Source organism: Delphinapterus leucas, chromosome 3 (assembly GCF_059928025.1).
Source record: "Delphinapterus leucas isolate spDelLeu-1000000601 "Yukka" chromosome 3, BTC_Dleu_Yukka2, whole genome shotgun sequence".
Classification (NCBI taxonomy): Eukaryota; Metazoa; Chordata; class Mammalia; order Artiodactyla; family Monodontidae; genus Delphinapterus; species Delphinapterus leucas.
Window position 1 is genome coordinate 114,741,415 of NC_143131.1, and position 18,776 is coordinate 114,760,190.

Below are 18,776 nucleotides of genomic sequence, written 5' to 3' on the forward strand. Positions count from 1 at the left end.
CTCTCTAATTTCTGTAGGAGTTGGTAGTGAAGTATTAATTCCTGATTTTGGTAGTTTGTGTCATGTTCTTTTTTTCTCGTTGGTTTAGTTAAGGGATTGTCAATTTTGTTTACCTTATTTATTTTTTTGCGGTACGCGGGCCTCACTGTTGTGGCCTCTCCTGTTGCGGAGCACAGGCTCCGGATGTGCAGGCTCAGCGGCCATGGCTCACAGGCCCAGCCGCTGCGCGGCATGTGGGATCTTCCCAGACCGGGGCACGAACCCATGTCCCCTGCATCGGCAGGCAGACTCTCAACCACTGCGCCACCAGGGAAGCCCTTTGTTTATCTTTTGAATGACAACTTTTTCCTCTTCCATTGAATTCCACTCTAATCTTTATTTCCTTCATTTTTCTTGCTTTGAAGAATGCAAGTTTACTTTTAGTTTACTTTTCTTTTTGTAGTTTCTGAATCTTACATTATTAATTTGAGTTGTTTCTTTTCTAATATGGGTGTTAAAAACTATTTCTTTCCCTCTAATCACACTTTTAACTGCATCCCATAAATTTTTATTTTTGTTTGTCTTTATTTTTATTCAATTGAAATTATTTTAAAATTTCCGTTGTGGTTTCTTCTTTGACCCATGGATTATTTAGTAGCATGTTTATCAATTTCCAAATATTTCAAGATTTCCCAAATTTCTTTTTGTTGTTGATTCCTAATTTAATTCTGTTGTGTGCTTTGAACATATTTGGTATGATTTCAGTTCTTTAAATTTGTTGAGACTTGTTTTATGCTTGTTTTTGTATAGCCTGTGACCTAAGAATGGTTTCTAGATTATTAAAGAATTGTTAAGAAGAAGAAGAATATATGACAGATAGTACGTGGCCTGCAAAACCTAAGGTATTGCATCCCACTTGGTCATGGTGTATAATCCTTTTTATATGTTGCTGGATTTGCCCATTTGGGTGGGTAGAAAAGGTTTGCCAACCCTTGGCAAAACATATAGTCTCTTTTAGACAATACTCCATGTGCCTTTGAAAAAATTGTATTTTCTGATGTCGTAGGGTGTCATAGGATCTCTGGATTTCAGTTAGATGAAGCTGGTCAGTAGTGTTCAGATCATCTGTATCCTTGCTTATTTTCTTTCTAATTGTTCTATCAATTATTGAGAATGGGAGATTGAAGTCCCCAACTACTACTGTTGAATATTTATTTCCACTTCTAGTTCTGTTAGTTTTTGCTTCTTGTACTTTGGGGGCTCTGTTGTGTACAATTCAGTAGCATTGAGTACATCCACAGTATTCAGCAAACCATCACTCCTATCCATTTTCAGAACTTTTTCATCATTTCAAATAGAACTCTGTACCTATTAAATAATGACTCCCCATTCCCCCTCACCTTACCCCCTCGGTAACTACCATTCTCTAATTTACATTAGGATTCATTTTTTGTATTAACGTTCTTTGGGTTGTAACAAATGAATAATGACATGTAGCCATCATTATATTATCATATAGAATAGTTTCACTTCCCTAAAAATCCTCTGTGCTCTGCCTGTTCATCCCTCCCTCTCTCCTAACCCCTGGCAACCACTGATCTTTTTATTGTCTCCATAGTTTTGCCTTTTCCAGATGTCTTGTAATCGGAATCTTACAGTATGTAGCCTTTTCAGATTGGCTTCTTCACTTAGTAATATACGTTTAAGTCCCCCACCAACCATGTCTTTTCATGGCTTGATAGCTCATTTCTTTTTAGTGTTGAATAATATTCCATTGTCTGGTGTACCACAGTTTATTTATCCATTCACCTCTTGAAGGATATCTTGGTTGCTTTCAAGTTTTAACATTTATGAATAAAGCTTCTATAAACATCTCTCTGCAGTTTTTGTGTGGGCATAAGTTTTTGACTCCTTTAGGTAAATACCGAGGAACACATTTGCTGGATTGTATGGTAAAAGTTTGTTTAGTTTTGTAAGAGGTCAACAGACTGTCTTCCAAAGTGGCTGTACCATTTTACATTCTCACCAGCAGTGAATGAGAGTTTCTGTTGCTCCTCATCTTCACCAGGATTTGGTGTTGTCAGTGCTTTGGATTTTGGTCATTCTAATGGTTGTGTAGTAGTGTCTCTTTGCAATTTTAATATGCATTTTCCTGATGACATGTAATGTGGAGCATCTTTTTATATGTTTATTTGCCATGTGTATATCTTCTTCAGTGAGGTGTCTGTTCATGTCTTTGACGAGTTTTTCTCATTACCTTGTTCATTTTCTTGTTGAGTTTTAAGAGTTCTTTGTATATTTTGTGTAACAGTCCTTTAACCAAATGTGTCTTTTGCAAATATATTTTCCCATTCTGTGGCTTGTCTTCTCATTCTTTTGATGGTGCCTTTGTGTTGTATCTAAAAAGCCGTCACCCTATTCAAGGTCATCTAGATATTCTCCTCTGCTATCTTCTAGAGTTTTATAGTTTTGTATCATAGGTCTGTGATCCATTTTTGAGGTAATTTTCATGAATAGTGTAAGATATTGTGTCTAGATTCATTTTTTTGCCTGTGAATGTCAGTTGTTCTTATACTATTTGTTGGAAAGACTATCTTGTATCTATTATTGGGGAAGTAACCAAGATCCTTCATCAAAGATCAGTTAACTATATTTATGTGGATCTATTTCTGGGCTCTCTATTCTGTTCCTTTGATCTCTGTTCTTTTGCCAGTACCACACTGTCTTGATTCCTGTAGCTTTATAGTGAGTCTTTAAGTTGGATAGTGTTAGTCTTCCAGTTTTGTTTTTCAATATTGTGTTGGTTGTTCTGGGTCTTTTGCCTCCTCATGTAAACTTTAGGATCAGTTTATCAATATCCACAAGATGATTTGTTGGGATTTTTATTGGGATTTCATTGACTCTGTAGATCATGTTGGGAAGAACTGATATCTTAAGAATATAGAGGCTTCCTATACATGAACCTGGACTATATCTCTGTTTAGTTTTTCTTTGAATTCTTTCTTTAGAGTTTCATAGTTTCCTCATATAGATTTTATATCTATTTTGTTTGGTTTTTACCTAAATATTTCATTTTTTGAGTGCTGATATAAATGGTAATGAATTTTTCATTTCAAATTCTACTTGTTCATTGCTGGTATAGGAAGGTGATTGACTTTAGTATATTAACCTTACAACTTGCAGCCTTGCTATAAGTGCTTATCAGTTCTGGGAGTTTTTTTGTCAGTCATTTCAGACTTTCTGCATAGACAATCTTGTCGTTTGAGAACAGACAGTTTTATGTCTTCCTTCTCAATCTGTATACCTTTTATTTCCTTTTCTTGTCTTAGTGCCTTAGCTAGGATTTCCAGTGTGTTGTTGTAAAGGAGTGGTGAGCACAGCCTTGCCTTGTTACTGATCTTAGCAGAAAAGCTTCTAGTTTTTCACCATTAAGTATGACGTTAGCTGTAAGTTTTTTGTAAATGTTCCTTATCTCAAGTTGAAGAAGTTCCCCTCTATTCCTGGTTTGCTAAGAGCCTTACTTAGTTTTTTAGTTCAAATTTTTGTTTAAAATAATTTTACAGATACTGGTATAGTTAAGTCTTTCAGTTTGCTGAAACAGAGGTTTGTCATCTCAAATTTAAACCTGGATTAGATTCTGCTAGAAAAATAACTTAAAATGTGATGTTGCCTATCCTTGTATATGTATAATTTTGAAAATTGTTATGATCAAGGCATTTCTGATGTTTGTTTTTTTGAAAACAAACATACAAACAGACTGAAAGTCAGGAAGGACAGTGAGACTTAAGTGAAATATCTGAAAATTTTCTTTTTCATATAGTGCTTGGGTTGGGTTAAAGGAAACACAGAGTCTGGAGTTTCTGATAATCATTAAACATTTTTTCTGTCTGGTTTGTTCACAGATGTTCAGCCTGTTGCCTATGAAGAGCCCAAACATTGGTGTTCAATTGTCTACTATGAATTAAACAATCGTGTTGGGGAAGCTTTTCATGCATCTTCTACTAGTGTGTTAGTAGATGGATTCACAGACCCTTCAAATAACAAAAGTAGATTCTGCTTGGGATTGTTGTCAAATGTTAATCGTAATTCAACAATTGAAAACACCAGGCGACATATTGGAAAAGGTAATTTTGTCATTTTCCTACATTCAGTTGAATTCAGTCATTTGTTGTGCTTGCTATGTAGTCTGCATTGTGTAAGGTTCTGGGGCATACAAAGAAGCTTAAGGCATGGTCCTGCCCTCAAGTTGGAGATGTTGAAGAATGTATTAAGTAAAGACAGACTTCTTTTCTTTATCCTACCTATTTTTTCTTCATAGTACTTAGGGTCTGAAATCATACTATCCTGTGTTTATTTTTTTAATTTTCAGTCTTTTTGACTGAAATACAAGCTGTACAGAAATTTGCGTTGTTCACAACGATATCTTCAGCAACTAGAATGCTGCCTGGCTCATAGTACATACACAAGAAATATTTGTAGAATATATGAACGCTAGTGAAGGATTAAAATTTTTAAATTATGGTATTTGTGGAATATTTTGGGTTGATGACTTGAAAGAATTTCCATTATGTTAGAGGAGCAGGGCTACTGGTAGGATATCCAGTTTGAATGACGTAAGTCTTCAATGGCTTCACTGCCACTTCTCCCACCTTTTAAATTCAGGTAACAGGGTTTTATTTATAATTCATCCTGCAAGATAGTTGCCACAGCAAACAAGGAACTTTTCACACTGCAGTGAAATGTCTCATGCATCAAGTGGTCAGAAAGGAAACCTATCCCAGGTAGAGCTGTTTGCCTCTCTTTTAAGAAGTTTTGTTTTTACCACTTGCTACTTTTTGCTTCTTTGACTTGAGAAAGTCTTGGTCCAAATTAGGAACAAAAGGTAAATAACTTTAATTGTAATATGATTTCTTATAGAAGAGATTCAGAAAAATACTATGTCCAAAAATAAGTTGGAAAGAAAGTTTCCATTCTTTTTTGACAGAACTGTCAACTTGCCATGATTTTTTTAGGTAAAATGCCTCACTTCTATGCATTGATTTTTCATTCTGCAATAGAATAATTTAAGAGAAATCTACTTGGTGAATTCTTAAATTCTAGAATCATTTTCCTCTTTTTTCCCAGTATACAGTTCTAGGATCCTTTCTTCCACGGCTCATTTTTATTTGCCCAGAAGCAAAACTAGTTTTTAATGTCATAGCCTGAAACTAGTCTGTGACTCACATGTGTGTACTATGATGGTCTTTTTAGTACTATTTGCAGTAGAGAAAAGTTGGGAACAACTTCAGCTCTAGCTATATAATTTGAATTTTTAAATATTGAACATTCATATATTATTTATATATTTTTTAAATACCCAAAACATTTTTTTTAAAGGAAAGTAAAATACATCTGCCATTTAAAGGCTTTTCCTATGACCTGAAATTACATATGTGACTTAGGTTTTTTTTTTTTAAATGCTGCAGACCTTTCCATTAGCAAGAAGAGTGCAAAACTTTTTGCCAAACAACTATTCATGACAGTTGATAGCACTTAAGAATTCCTTTGAAAGGACTCATAAGGTGCTTTTTGGGGATTTTTTTTTTGCCATTGCTTTCTTTCATAGAGATGATAAATGATTGTTGGAAAAGGAAAAAAAAAAAACCCTGAGAACTGATAACCTAATATGCTGCCAACTTGAGGCTTAAGTCTTAGTTATTTGAGGATGATTTTAGATTTAGGCACATTAACCTCTTGATTATCTTTGGCAGCATAAGGCCATCTAGTGGTAGCTTCTGTCTGAAGACTTGCTATAGTGTAGTAGTTATTCTTGGTTGCACCTCATACAACTTCCTCGATTTCATTATACTGCTTTGTTAAGTTTACTCTTGTAATGCCTGTCTTTTTAAGGTGTTCATCTGTACTATGTTGGTGGAGAGGTGTATGCAGAGTGCCTCAGTGACAGCAGCATATTTGTACAGAGTAGGAACTGCAACTTTCATCATGGTTTTCATCCTACCACCGTCTGTAAGATTCCCAGCAGCTGCAGCCTCAAAATTTTTAACAATCAGGAGTTTGCCCAGCTTCTGGCTCAGTCAGTCAACCATGGATTTGAGGCAGTATATGAGCTTACCAAAATGTGTACCATTCGAATGAGTTTTGTCAAGGTGAGTGGGTTGTGACCTGTAGCTTAATTTGAGTCACTGTAAATATGTATATTATATGTCTGTAGGTTATAATTTTAAAAAGTCTTTGTTAAATGAAAGGTAGTAACTATTTTTTACCTGATTTAATAGGTTTTTAAATAAAATTCTTGAATTTATAACTTAAACCACATGATTGGTCTAAGATTTTATTTTATAATCTAGACATTATAAAGTGCTCAATATTGATATTGAATAGGGGCTGAGTTTATAAAAGAATTTCAGTTAAAGGCTAAATTGCTAGAAAGCATTTAATATTAAAATTGCTTTTTAAGTTCCTTAGCTTCAGCAGTTTCAGTCATTATTGGATCCCATTAGGTTGATGTAAAGAATTCTTTACCATACTAAAATTATTTTCCTTGTTTTAAGCTCTGTTATTAAGGATTTGAAAAGATCAAAGAACTTTTCAAATTTATCATTTGCTCTTGGCCTAATTTTATTGGTATTCCAAATGATGGTGCATAAGCAAAATTTAGAAAGAATTTTGGTGTTATATTTCAGCAACCTGTCCTGTACCTGCTTGTTCCTTAAGGATTTAGCCAAAGAAGAGCAATTGTCAAATGCTCTGTGTACGTTTTTTTTCTTTTTGGCCCACAGCCCCACAGCCCAGTGTTTTCTTGCTATAGGCTTTGTTATAGGCCTGTTTATGCAGTTTATCAATAGCCCTGAAGGCATTTCCCTTCCCTTCTATAGAAACATGGCTTTTGCATATTCAATTTAGTCTCCCAGTCCACCCTCATCACAGCTGCTTACTTTTCCTGGGCCAGGACTACTGTAAGCAGTAAAGCAGAGAGCTAGTTAAATTCAGGCAAGTAGAAGTGAAAAAATTCTGTTTTACTCTTTGGAGTTTTAGGCTAAAGTGGTCCAGCTCAATTCATCCCAGTAATTTCCCATCTTAAAGGATAATGATATGTGACTGCCACTTTAATTACATTTGTATGCATTGATCAGATTTACAACGCCTTATCTGATGTTTAAAAAAAACCCTGAAAATCAAAAACTTTTTGTTTACAAAATCTGATGTGAACTTACATGAGGCTATATTTGAGTTTTATTTATCCCATTAAAAGAGAATATAGCTCACTGCAGGAATATTAATATTTTAATTATAAGGTATTTTACCATTATTAACTTCCTAAAAGTAAAAAAAAAAAAGAATTCTGAAACATATCTTGTTCCAAGGGTTTCTATTAAGGGATTATATGTTATTATAATGATGCAGCTGTTGTGTTGCTTTTAATTTCATGGTGAATGCTAAGATTGGTTTTGTGATAGTTTTTCCTTTAGGTATGTCTGTATATCTCTACTGTTAAAGTCTATTTTTGTTAGTGTGTTGAAATTGGTTTCGACTGGTTGACAATTTAAAACGTGGCTTGCCATGTTATCTGTTCATTTTCATAGGGCTGGGGAGCAGAATATCACCGGCAAGATGTTACCAGCACCCCATGTTGGATTGAGATTCATCTTCATGGGCCTCTTCAGTGGCTGGATAAAGTCCTCACTCAGATGGGCTCCCCTCTAAACCCCATTTCTTCTGTTTCATAGTGTAGAAGTATTCTTTTTCAGTTATATTATTAGTGGACTTGTTTTAATTTTAGGGAAAATTTCAGTACAGATACTGTGAGCTTACATGGAAAACAGATATTACAGCTTATTTTTTTTCTACATAATTGTGACCAATACATTTGTTTTTGTGATGAATCAACATCTGTTTGTATTCATGTTCATGTGATTAACTCTCAAAAGTGTTGTGAAAGATGCAGAGTGAGTATTGTGCCCCAGTTCAGAAGTTTGGCATTGATCTTAAACTGGAACATACTTTCGCCTTATTGTCCCAGCAATTTTTTTATTTGTTAAATTTTTTTGGAAAAGTAATAGATCACATGATGAAAATTATAACAGTATAAGAAGGTGTTCAATGAGAGTCTTCCGTTCTATTCTTGATTCTCCAGAAGCTGTACTTTTACCAGTTTCTTAGTCCTACCAACTTTAAAAAAGTGTAATTCATTGTTTTATAAAAGCATATGGTAGGGGCTTAAAGGAAACTATAAAAAAAAAGTCTTTTATTTGAAGGAACACTATGCACTGCTCTAACAGGTAGTGTTCAGTAAAAGCCAAGTGATAGTTTTCTAAGTGACATAAAATTTACATTTAGTACAGCTAAATGTTTGTCAGTGTATTGTGACTTCACTCAATATTATCTTTTGTAAAATATTTCCTTTTTTTTAAAAAAACTTACTGCAAACAACGGATCTCCAGTATATGTCATTTACTCAAATCTGTCATAAGTACTACTTTATAGCTAGTGACAGTGCATGCACGGCCTTATTCAGTTGTGTTTGCTGCTTTTGGCCAATGTTGCAAGAACTCTAATTTTGACATGCATTAATCTTTTATTTTGCACTTTGATGGGTGATAGTTTTTAGAGTAACCTTTTGTGAAACACACTCAAGTGACTTGGACTTACATGTTCATCCTTGCTTCCTTGGTACCCCTTTTGTATTAAACACTGCAATTTATAGATTACAGTTATAGGAAGTTATGCTTTTTCTAGCTTTTGTTGTATTTTCAACCTAGATTATAAGACTGTTATTCTGTAGCTCCAATTGAAGGTGCCTTTTTAATTCCCTGCAGGATGATATTAATGTTGGAAAATCATGTACTTCATCCCATTGCTCTTACTTGCGTCTGTTTCCCCATGCAAGGACCTGTGTCCTGTAGCCATAGGAGCCTCTTCAGTCTGGCCCCAAGGATGAGGCCACCTGTCTGATGCTTAAATGAATTGAGCTAGCTGATTTGAAAGCATTCACATGTCAAAGAATACAGACTATTCTCTCAGTTACCATGGGTGCTCTTTTTCCATTTTTTTTAGCACCTATGTGGATACCAGTCTCCACAATCCTCAGAGAGGAAAGACATGAAAACTCTAAAATATTCATTTAATCAGTCATCCTTAAGGGCTTTGAGTAAAGGACTCTTAACCTCTTTTTCTAGGGAGCAGTCAGATGGACACCTAGTTATGGCATGAAGAACAAATACATTATTTTGGGGAAAAAAATCACCTAACTTACCTCTTAGAAGAAGCTTATTTTCCAGTGCCTTTTAAAAATATGTGGAGCCGTGTCAGTCTTCTGTTTAAAATGTTAGTTTCATTTGACTTTCTACTTTGCCCTTTGTGCTCTTATGAGGAAAAAAATGCATTTTTTGAGTAAAGGAGAATGCAGTTCCTTTTGTTTTCCATAACATTATTTATTGCTTTTATAAAGTGCAGCCAGTGGATGGTTTTAGTTCTCTCAGATGAAGTGCCATATGTGTTTCAGCTCACAGTCCTTTGCTAAGTAAAAGGAAATTTTCTGACAGTCACCTGAGCCTTAAACGTAAGTTTTACATGACATGCATTCTCAATCTTCCAGAATTGTGTCAACCACACAAAAGAGGTTTATTTGCTTAGTGATAGAACTTAGCTACTTACATCATTCTTCTACTTAACAGGCTCATGGCACAATCTTTGGAACAAATTTGTAGAATAACTACCTAGGTTGACTGGCAGATACATGTAATCAACTTCAGTGGGCTTGAGCTGGTGGAAACTATTGAATTGTTTTATTGATGCTTACAACTGAGTTAATTAAAAATTGTTTTTATTCATGTAACAGCCTTTAGAGTTAGCAAGATTTTATGTGATTGGCTTTCTCTGTGTTTTCTCTAAGGAGCTGTGTCTCGAATGACAGTACTGAAGCAATTAACTGGTAAGAGTTTCATATAGAAGTATAATTAAGCCTGTTGTATTTCCTAAAAGTTGTTAACTCCACATCCCTGAGTTTTATATGAAAACTTCATTCAATCCAGCTGGTCCTATAATTCCTGAGGATGCTCAGTACAGGAATGGATGGGAAATAAAAATTAGCCAGTGAGATTAAAAGAACTAAGTAAAATTCTACCAGTGAAAAAAGCACCTCTGAAAGAAACCATTTCATAAAATTACAGTTTTAAGCTTTCATTTAATCTCCAGACTGGTTTATAGTCAAATTTATGAAAACATCATCACAACCAGAAAAATCACATTTTATAGCATGTACAACATTGAAATAAATACATGCCAGCTGAAAAGACAGAGTCTGGGAATAATAAAACTACAGCCAGTTTGGTAAATGCAAAAAGAGGAATAGAATCGAAACTAATCTCAGTAATGTAGTAAAGCAACAGAAAGATGCTGACTGGAAAAGGTAATTTAAGAGGTGCATTTGACTAACATCTCTACATAATTACCTGGCTTACGTTATGGAATATAAACTAGTAGGCATGTTACTGACCTACTGAAGTGAACGTTTTTTTCTTTAGAGAAAATTTAAGGAAGACATCAATCTAAATGTCAAATATATATATCAGACTATAAATCACTTTTTACATTTTCTTGTTATGTAAGTAAACTATCAGCATGATAATAGAATTGTCTGGGTTTCTGAGGTGAAATCCACAGTAAGATTACTGTCAATAGGTAGTTCAATAAGTTATACTTAATAGTATGGAAAGAGGGTGTAGCTATTTTATACTTTTCATAACATTTGAGAGTAAGACATTCTTTTAGGATGTAAAATGATCAGTAAGTATTCAGATTTGGAATCTATTGTTAAGATAAGGACTGGGGCTCACATTATATAACCTTCAGTATTATCTTAGAGTACGTGTGGGAAACAGTTCCCCTGTAATAGTGTTCTTTTAAAGGAGAAAGTTTATAGAAAAATGAAATCATGCCAGTAGCAGAGAAACTCTAAATTCAACTTTGATAGTACCTGTTTAAGTGTTGTATTTCTATTACAGAGAGCATCTAATATACCATTTTAGTTCCATTTCTTTATACTTTCTCTAGTTGCTTGCTTAATATTACTTTGGATCGTTATCATTCTCCTACTTAAAATATATTAATACCTTTTATACTTTCTGAAGAAGGAAAAATCTTTTGATAATTATTAAATTCAGCTTCCGATGATGGTTTAAATTTTGGACCTATTAACTTTTAAGAGGCTCAGAGCTCTTCCTTGTCTTATTAGTTAAATCCTCACTTAATCTCTCTGGTAGGAATTATGAATGTGTGTCCTCATTATACCCATCAGCTAGATAAGCAAGAATCTTTTAAGGTAGTAGATAGCCTGCTGGTTTTAGAAGTGTTTGGTGATTTTTATTGGCAGGAGTTTTCCTAAGTATTGGTTTATGGGCATCTCCTCAGATATTCAGTAGCGCAGCTTTTTGGGTGGTAATCTCAGGTTTGATGCCTGTTTCAACCCCTGGAGAGTAGCATTTTCCTCATTAAAACAGGTGGGACTGGGGAGGTTTACTTCTCACAGAAGATGCATGTATGGAGAGAGAATTTGAGGCATTTCTTCTACGTAAACAATTCTATTCAATACCTGCTAAACAGAAACTTAGCTAGTTCTTTGTAATTCACTGGATTGAAGTTTAGCATGTCCTAATTACAAGAGGTAAGAGTATTTGTCAAGCCTTTGTTATATTGGATTTTTCATAATAGAAACTTCTCTTCTAAAATGCAGTTATTATGATTGAGGTGTTACCGTAAAATTGGATGATTTACAAAAACCAATGAGAAGGATTTTACATATCAAATTTTTTAAAAAATAAGAGCTTATGCTGTAATATTTGCTGGTAGCAATTGCTGTAAAACACGTGGTGAGTTGTTTTGTTGAAAAGATCTAGTCTCAGAGCAGGATTCTTCTGTTATTTATGACAGAGTGAAAAAGGTTTGTGTGGTTCTCGTCCAAATAATTCAGTTCTTAAAATTCCTAAATTCGTCATAAACCATTGTCCTTTAAGGATTTATTTGAAGATAACTGTTTTTTAAAAGTTTGAAATTTTGTGTAGAGGTAGATTTTGTTTTACCCCGTTGATAGGTAGTACCTTCTTAATACTAGCTGGTGTTAGCTATAACAAAACTCCAGTGAGGCCAAACAATCTCAAGTAAAGAAGAAGTCTTTTAGAGTCAGATTTTCCCTTCTAATACCATTGGAGATGATGTTGCTTTGATTTATTCATAAAGTACTTTAACTGTAGGGACTCTTGGAGATAATAGTTGGGCAAGTGCTTTTCTTTTCAACGTGGTTGGTTAAAGTTGCATTTTGAAAATCACTTGTGCTAAAATTGGGTAGGACTGTAATCATGGAAACTGGGTATTTGTATGTAATCCTGCCCATGTTCTCTTAAGAAGATATTTCATGTGCAGCTGATAAAGACCAAACCACTGGCTGCACTCTAGGTCTGCTTCTTACTTGTACTTGTTCTCCTTCTGTTTATGTTTGTAGAAAATGAAATTCTAGCAACATGCTTCAATTCTGTTATCTTTTTGATACTTATAAAAATGTATTAGGTTTTACTATATTGTGCTTTTCAAAGCCATAACTCTTAAGAACTTTGTTTTTGGATATTGTTTGCTAATACTTTATTTTAATAAATCTCAAAATCTGCTTAATGTGTGTTTTTGTTTGTTTTGGGGGCTATTCTTTTTTGATTTAACATGTTTCATTGAGTGAAGTTATAAAAAAAGGATGAGATTATGAGTTGCTGTGCCCCGCTGTGTTATCTGTTTGTGCACTAGCGATAGAAATTGAATATACTAGGCCTTCCCACCCAGCATGAGGTTTCCTCAGAAGGATCAGTATGTTTCTATTCTGTTTATAAGAGAGTTGATGTGTTTTTCTTTGTTAGTTTAGTTTTGTTTTGAAAAAGGATTTGAATCTAGAGTCTGGGGTTTTTTAGTTTAACCACTAATTTCCCTTCCCTAGCTCTATCTAAAATTAGAGGTCTTGACCAGATGATTGAGAGACAGAATAGTTGTTAGCAGAGCTGGCTTTGGAGTCTGCTTGCCTGCATTTGAGTCCTGGACCTCAGAGCTTCCTTAACTCTGTGCCCTTAGGCTTAACCACTCTGTGCCTCAGTTTCCTGATCTGTAAAGTAAAAGTCTACTCGTAGGATTTGGGGGAAGTTTAAATAAAGTAATACAAATATAGTACTTAGTGCCCGCCACATCAGAACTCTTTTGTTATTATTATCATAACCATCATCTCTTACATTTCTGCTACTTCTTTGAATCAGAGGAATTATTTCTGATGCTACTTGACCTTAGTGGATTAATCCTTGATTACCCACTTTGCGAATTAGCCTTGTTTTTCTTAATTTTCTCCTTTTAAAAGAAGTTCAAAAATCACAGATTAGTTTTGTCATCCCCACCAAATGCCTGCCTACTTTTACCACCTTCTGTGTTGTATATACAAGAAGTACAAACTTATTCTAATTAGAAGGGGATGGTGAAAATCCATGTGTCCCCACTAGAAAAACTCAAACTAAATATTTTAACCTGAAAGAATAAATATAAAAGCTCTTATTATTCTCTTTAGAGAAAAGGCTTCATCAAAAGATGAACTAATCTGCAAATTAGTTTCTTCTTAGGCTTTTTTTTTTTTTTTAATTTCAAGTGTAAGGCGTTTAGTAGCAAGTTCACTGTTTCAGAAGCATACTTCAAAAACATTTGTTCTGGCAAAAGATTTCAGTGAACAGTGAGAGGTGGTGTTGGCTTCTCTCAGATTTAAGATAATTAGTTTTCAAATTGCCATAGCCAAAACCGTTCAGGTGACAGGGATCAATTGTGACATCGGCTTCAATTTTCTTTTAGACACGAGAACTCAATGGCTAATGCTATTCCATATTACAGCAGTTTTGATGCAATTCATATTTTATAAATATTTATAAGAAGGCTATCAGCGGGCTATAAGAAAGTATTTCCCCCTCCCATTTAACATTTTAAATATTACTGTGTTTTTTGTTGTTGAATTTGTAAGCCTATCTTAATAAACTGACTTTTGTAAAAAAAAAAAAAAAAAAAGTCCTGTGTTCTTTCCGTCTAAATCACTTTTTGTGGTTGTATTTTAAAGGGGCTATAGGGAAAATATAAAGAAGAGTTTTTGGCACCTTGCTTAACTATCTCCATCTTAAAGTATGTTGCATGGGGGTGGAAGGAGGATTTAGGTTGGTGGTTAAGATTATTATCAATATTGTTTCAAGTGGACGTGTGTTATAGTTGCTCTGAGGGGTGTTTCGTGAGGCAGTTTTTTGATGTTTGGGATGGATTTTGAAAGCCTTCTTACACTTTTTCTTAATCTCTTACCCCTTTCCTGTCACCTTTTATTTCATTTTAAATAATAGTTTTATCTGAGATAAATGCTGAGAATTTTAATAGTACAGAAAAGTATGAACTAAAAATCCCAAACCAATAGTGAACCACTAAACGTCTGTGCATGTATCCTTCTAAACTATTCAGGTAGTCATTCTACATCAGTCCTTTCCTTTCTTTGACAAGAATTTCGCTGATTATGGGTGAAGCTATAGCTCCTTTTTTGAAAGGGTTCTAAGAGAAATTGGTTTGGTTCCAAAGTGTTTCTTGAATTCTGTATCCCCAAGAGAGCATTGTCCTCTGAGCTGTCTCTTATTTTGTTGAATGGCAGACCTTTCCAAAACATATTACATCAAGCTTAGCTCTCCAGATATTTTAATGAGACTGCTGAAGTGACAGAAGAAGCCAATTGGGATTAATCTGGGAAGGCTTTCAGAAAGAAGGAAAATAAGACTTTGGAAAAGAAGGAGAAAGAAAAAAAAGTTTTTCATTCTCCATAGCATTTATCACCATCCAACATTCTACATGTTTTATTTCTCTACCCTGTTTATAGACTGTGTCATCTCATGGGAATGTAAGCTGTGGCCAGATATGTGTTCCCACTGCTAGAACAGTTTTTGATATATTGTAAACAGTCGAGTATTTGTTGAATGAATGAGAGTACTGAAACCAGATATGATTTTTTATACTAGAATTTAGCTTTAAATTATGTAATAAGACAATACTTAATTGAATGGATTGGAGCTCAGTACTTTATTAGATCTCTTTATTACCCACCTCATAGGAGAAGAAAGGGGGAAGCTCAACTAAGAACGTTCATATTTATTCCTTCTCTTTGAGCTTTTGGACCTTTGCCCCAAAGTTACCAGGCTCCTGGATTGTTGCTTAGAGAACCTACAAAATTAACAGGCAACTTGGAGCTTTAACCTGTTGACATTTAATATTTTCCCAGAGAATCGTAAGGGCACAGTTTCCTTGATGTATTTGACAAGAGAAAATAACAACAACAACAAAAAAAGTGTGCTTTTTAGTTCATGGCTTACAGGGGCAGCGGCGGCAGTGTTAAGAACCCTGTAGTTTGATTTTAGTGCCCTGGTTTAGATTCCATAATACCACCCCCAACTGTTGTGCCTGAGGGTCAGGCCTTTAATTGCATTCAGGCGGGGCACCCTATGCAGTGCCTTTGAGAAACAGAACAGTGACCTGTGTTTGTACTTCAGAATAAAAGATTAATTTTGTTAAAGAGAGTGCGTGTGTGATTGTGGGGGGAGAAAAAGCAGAGGAGGGTTTGAAGGGCTATGCAGACATTAGTTAAGATTAATGGTAAACATCCCTTGGTTGTCTTTTCTTTACATAAAATTCTGTGAATTTTACAGAATTTGTTTAGGCCAAGTTAGTGATGGCAGTGAAGGTGAAGAGGATGAATGCCAGCACAAACTCGTTATGTGTGAACAGGGAGCCTGCAAAGGTGATCTTCATATGAAAAGAAAGGTGCTGTCCTTTTACTGTCTGTTTAATAAACTGCTAGACGTTTACCATACCCATTTTCTCTCCTTAATCGTTGAACACCTCTGTCCAGCTGCATACCACATTTCCCAGCCTCCCTTTCAGCTGTGGCCAGTCATGCGACTAAGCTATGACCATTGGCATAATAGCAGAAATGATACGTGTCATTTTGGCATAATGCTCCACAGAGGAACCCTCTTGCTTTTTCCCCCCTTCCCTGTGGCTAGAATGCAGATAGGATGGCAGGAACTAGAGTAGCCACCTCAAGGTGGACACGGGAGCCAAGGGACGAGGGTGACAGAGTTGTGCTACTCTTGGAAGGTTATGTGGAAAAGAAACGTGGGAGGTGGGGAGTGCTCTTTGTTGTAACAGTCAGGCTGTAACCTGGTGAGTCCTTACTTGCTTCTTCACTTACTCTCACCAGACCCTTATTGCGTGCTTACTGCAAGTCAGGCTTCAGGCTCGGCAGCAGAGCTGTCGCAGGGAGTCATTCCTGCCCTCTTGGAAAGTGAAACTGTAACATAGTTTAGTGGTTTCAGTCTCTATCTAGTTAGGGTTATTTGATCAATTTTGGAGGGTGGAGGAGGGGCAGAAATGGAGAATCAAGGAGACTTTAAAAAATAGGCTCTACTCCTGTTTTTCCGAATATCTGGATTTTTTTCTGGTCCTACGTGAGCAGTATCAGGTTGTTTGTTCATTTGTTTAACTAATATTTGAGGGCCTATTAGATGTCAGGCTGAGGAAAAACTGAATAAAACAAAAATACTTTCTCTCAAGCATCTTCATTCCGGTTGATGGAGACAAAATAAGCCAAAAAATATATAGGGTAGTGGTAAGTTCTAAGGAGAAAAAGTAGGAAAGGAAGATTTGAAATGTCAGGGGTGGGAGAAGGAAGGTGGCTGAAGGTTTAGATCCAGAAACCAGAGAGGGTCTCATTGAGAAGGAAATCTCTGATCAAAGTCCAAGAAGAGGTGAGGGAGTCAGTATGTGAAGTAGTGATTTAGTTGATTCTTAGTCAAGGCAATTCAGAAAGCATATGAATGACATGGTAAAGAACTCAGCTTCCCTACAGGAAAAGGAGTAATTCAAGCAGAAATAGCTAAAGGTACAGACTTTTAAATTGCACATTCTTTAGTCTCTGCAGGATACAATAATAACTGAAGTGTTACATAGATGGAGAAAAGAAATGTCAGTTGCTAACAACTTGGTGGATTACTACCTCCAGGAAACAGGCCAGTTGGAGGCCCGATCAATGAGCAGCGTTCAACTCAATATTTCATCTGATGCAAGTTTAGTTTAAGGCAGCAAATCAAAGGTGAAGTGTTCAGATGAAGAACCCACAGGCAAGAGTTTACCTTAACCTCTAGCTGTCTTTCCATTATATTCCAGTCAACAAATACTTATTCAGTGTCTATTTTGTGCTTAACGCTATGCTGGGCCTTAGGAAAGCAGCAGTGAGCAGAGCAGGCACATGCTGTCCCTGACCTCATACAGCTTACATGGCAATAGAGGGGAGACATCAGGCCACGAACTACAACACAGTTACTTGATGGCTGCGGTAAGGGACCTGATCGGTGGCTGTGAATGAATGTAACTGACCTCCTCTGAGAACTCAGGCAGATCCATTTTGAGGAAGAGATATTGAGACCTGAGGGATGAGGAGGCATTAGCTGGATGAAGGAGGGGGGACAAGCAGCTTAGGCAGAGAGGCTTTAGGGATCAACAGGCCACTGTGTCTTGAGCCTGGAGTGCAAGAGGAGTGTGAGGGGATGAGGCTGGAGAGGTTGGTGGGGGCCAGAAGATGCTGCATCTTGTGGGCCAAGGTTAGAGTTTTGTTTTAAATCCTGAGGACAAGGAGAAGCCACTGGAGTGTAAGCCGGAGCTGGAGGCAGATACTGGGATTGGACGTGTGCTTTGGAGAGAGGCAGAAGTGAATGCTGGGCTTTGAATTCAGGTCATGTTGGTGGAGATGGAGGGGAGTAGATGGAGCAGAGTGGTGTCTAGGATGGACTGCACGTGGGAAGATGAAGAAGAGTTCGGGGTCAGGATGACCACCATGTGCTTTTTACTTTGGGCAACCAGATGATGGCTCAGTTTACTGAGATGGAGAAGACTGGAGGAAGGTCTAATTTATACGGAAAGGTGAGGAATTTTAGTCACTGAGAGAAAGCAGTTGCTATTTTTGCTGCTGCAAACACTCCTGAAGTGGTCATCCTGATGGCGGATAATAAGGATAGCTCACATTCGAGCACTTACCACATGTCAAACATGAGCTGAACGCCTTACCTCCAAAGTCTCCCACAATGGTGAAAATCCCATGAGCCAGGTACTGTTATCGTCTCCATTTTACAGATGAGGAAGCAGGTTTTCAGAAATCGAGAAGCATGAGCATGGCATGGAGTGGATGGCCAAGGTCAGGTTACCGGGCTCCAGGACTCTGGCTCTTGGTCTCTACATTATGCTGCTTCTCCTGGTTCCTGGCATCTTTAACCACTTCCCTAATTTCCACCCTACCCACCCTCTTACCCCCCATCAGAAATGTCTTCTCAACCCTCTCGCCTGCCCCAGTGACCGGTTATGGAAGAGCAGCCCAAAAACGTGTGTCATAGGTCCTATTCCTCAATTTAGCTTGCAGGCCTAGCCCTTCCAAGGTAATTCCAAGACATCATGGGCTTGATGGAAGAACAAAGGGCAGGAGGATGTGTGTGCATAGATCGACCTTCCTGATATCCATCTAAATGTCCAGTTACCACGTTATAGTCCACTTACCCTGCATATCAGCAGAAGACAGACATGAACTCAGCCACATCCTTTCCAGGGGAGAATCTGGGTCTAGGTCCCACATGACAAAGGACCCATTACTGCTCAACTAGTCTAACACTAGCCTAGAGATGAGAATGAAATTATTTAGGGTCACAGTCCTGGCAAAA

The 18,776-nt window shown here is 36.5% G+C and overlaps 1 protein-coding gene across 3 annotated transcripts in view; it reads left to right on the plus strand.

Annotated features, from left to right (window-relative positions):
- SMAD5 (SMAD family member 5) overlaps positions 1 to 12,637 on the plus strand; it is a 50,750-nt gene extending 38,113 nt beyond the window's left edge. For 2 of the 3 annotated variants that reach the window (XM_022588861.3, XM_089909340.1), the window contains 3 exons: positions 3,882 to 4,103; positions 5,869 to 6,125; positions 7,563 to 12,637. In XM_022588861.3, coding sequence (XP_022444569.1) covers positions 3,882 to 4,103; positions 5,869 to 6,125; positions 7,563 to 7,706 — 623 coding nt within the window. In that variant the 3' untranslated portion in view covers positions 7,707 to 12,637. The remainder of the gene's footprint in view (positions 1 to 3,881; positions 4,104 to 5,868; positions 6,126 to 7,562) is intronic. The other variant, XR_016392770.1, reaches the window with a different exon arrangement.
- The last annotated feature ends 6,139 nt before the right edge of the window (positions 12,638 to 18,776 follow it).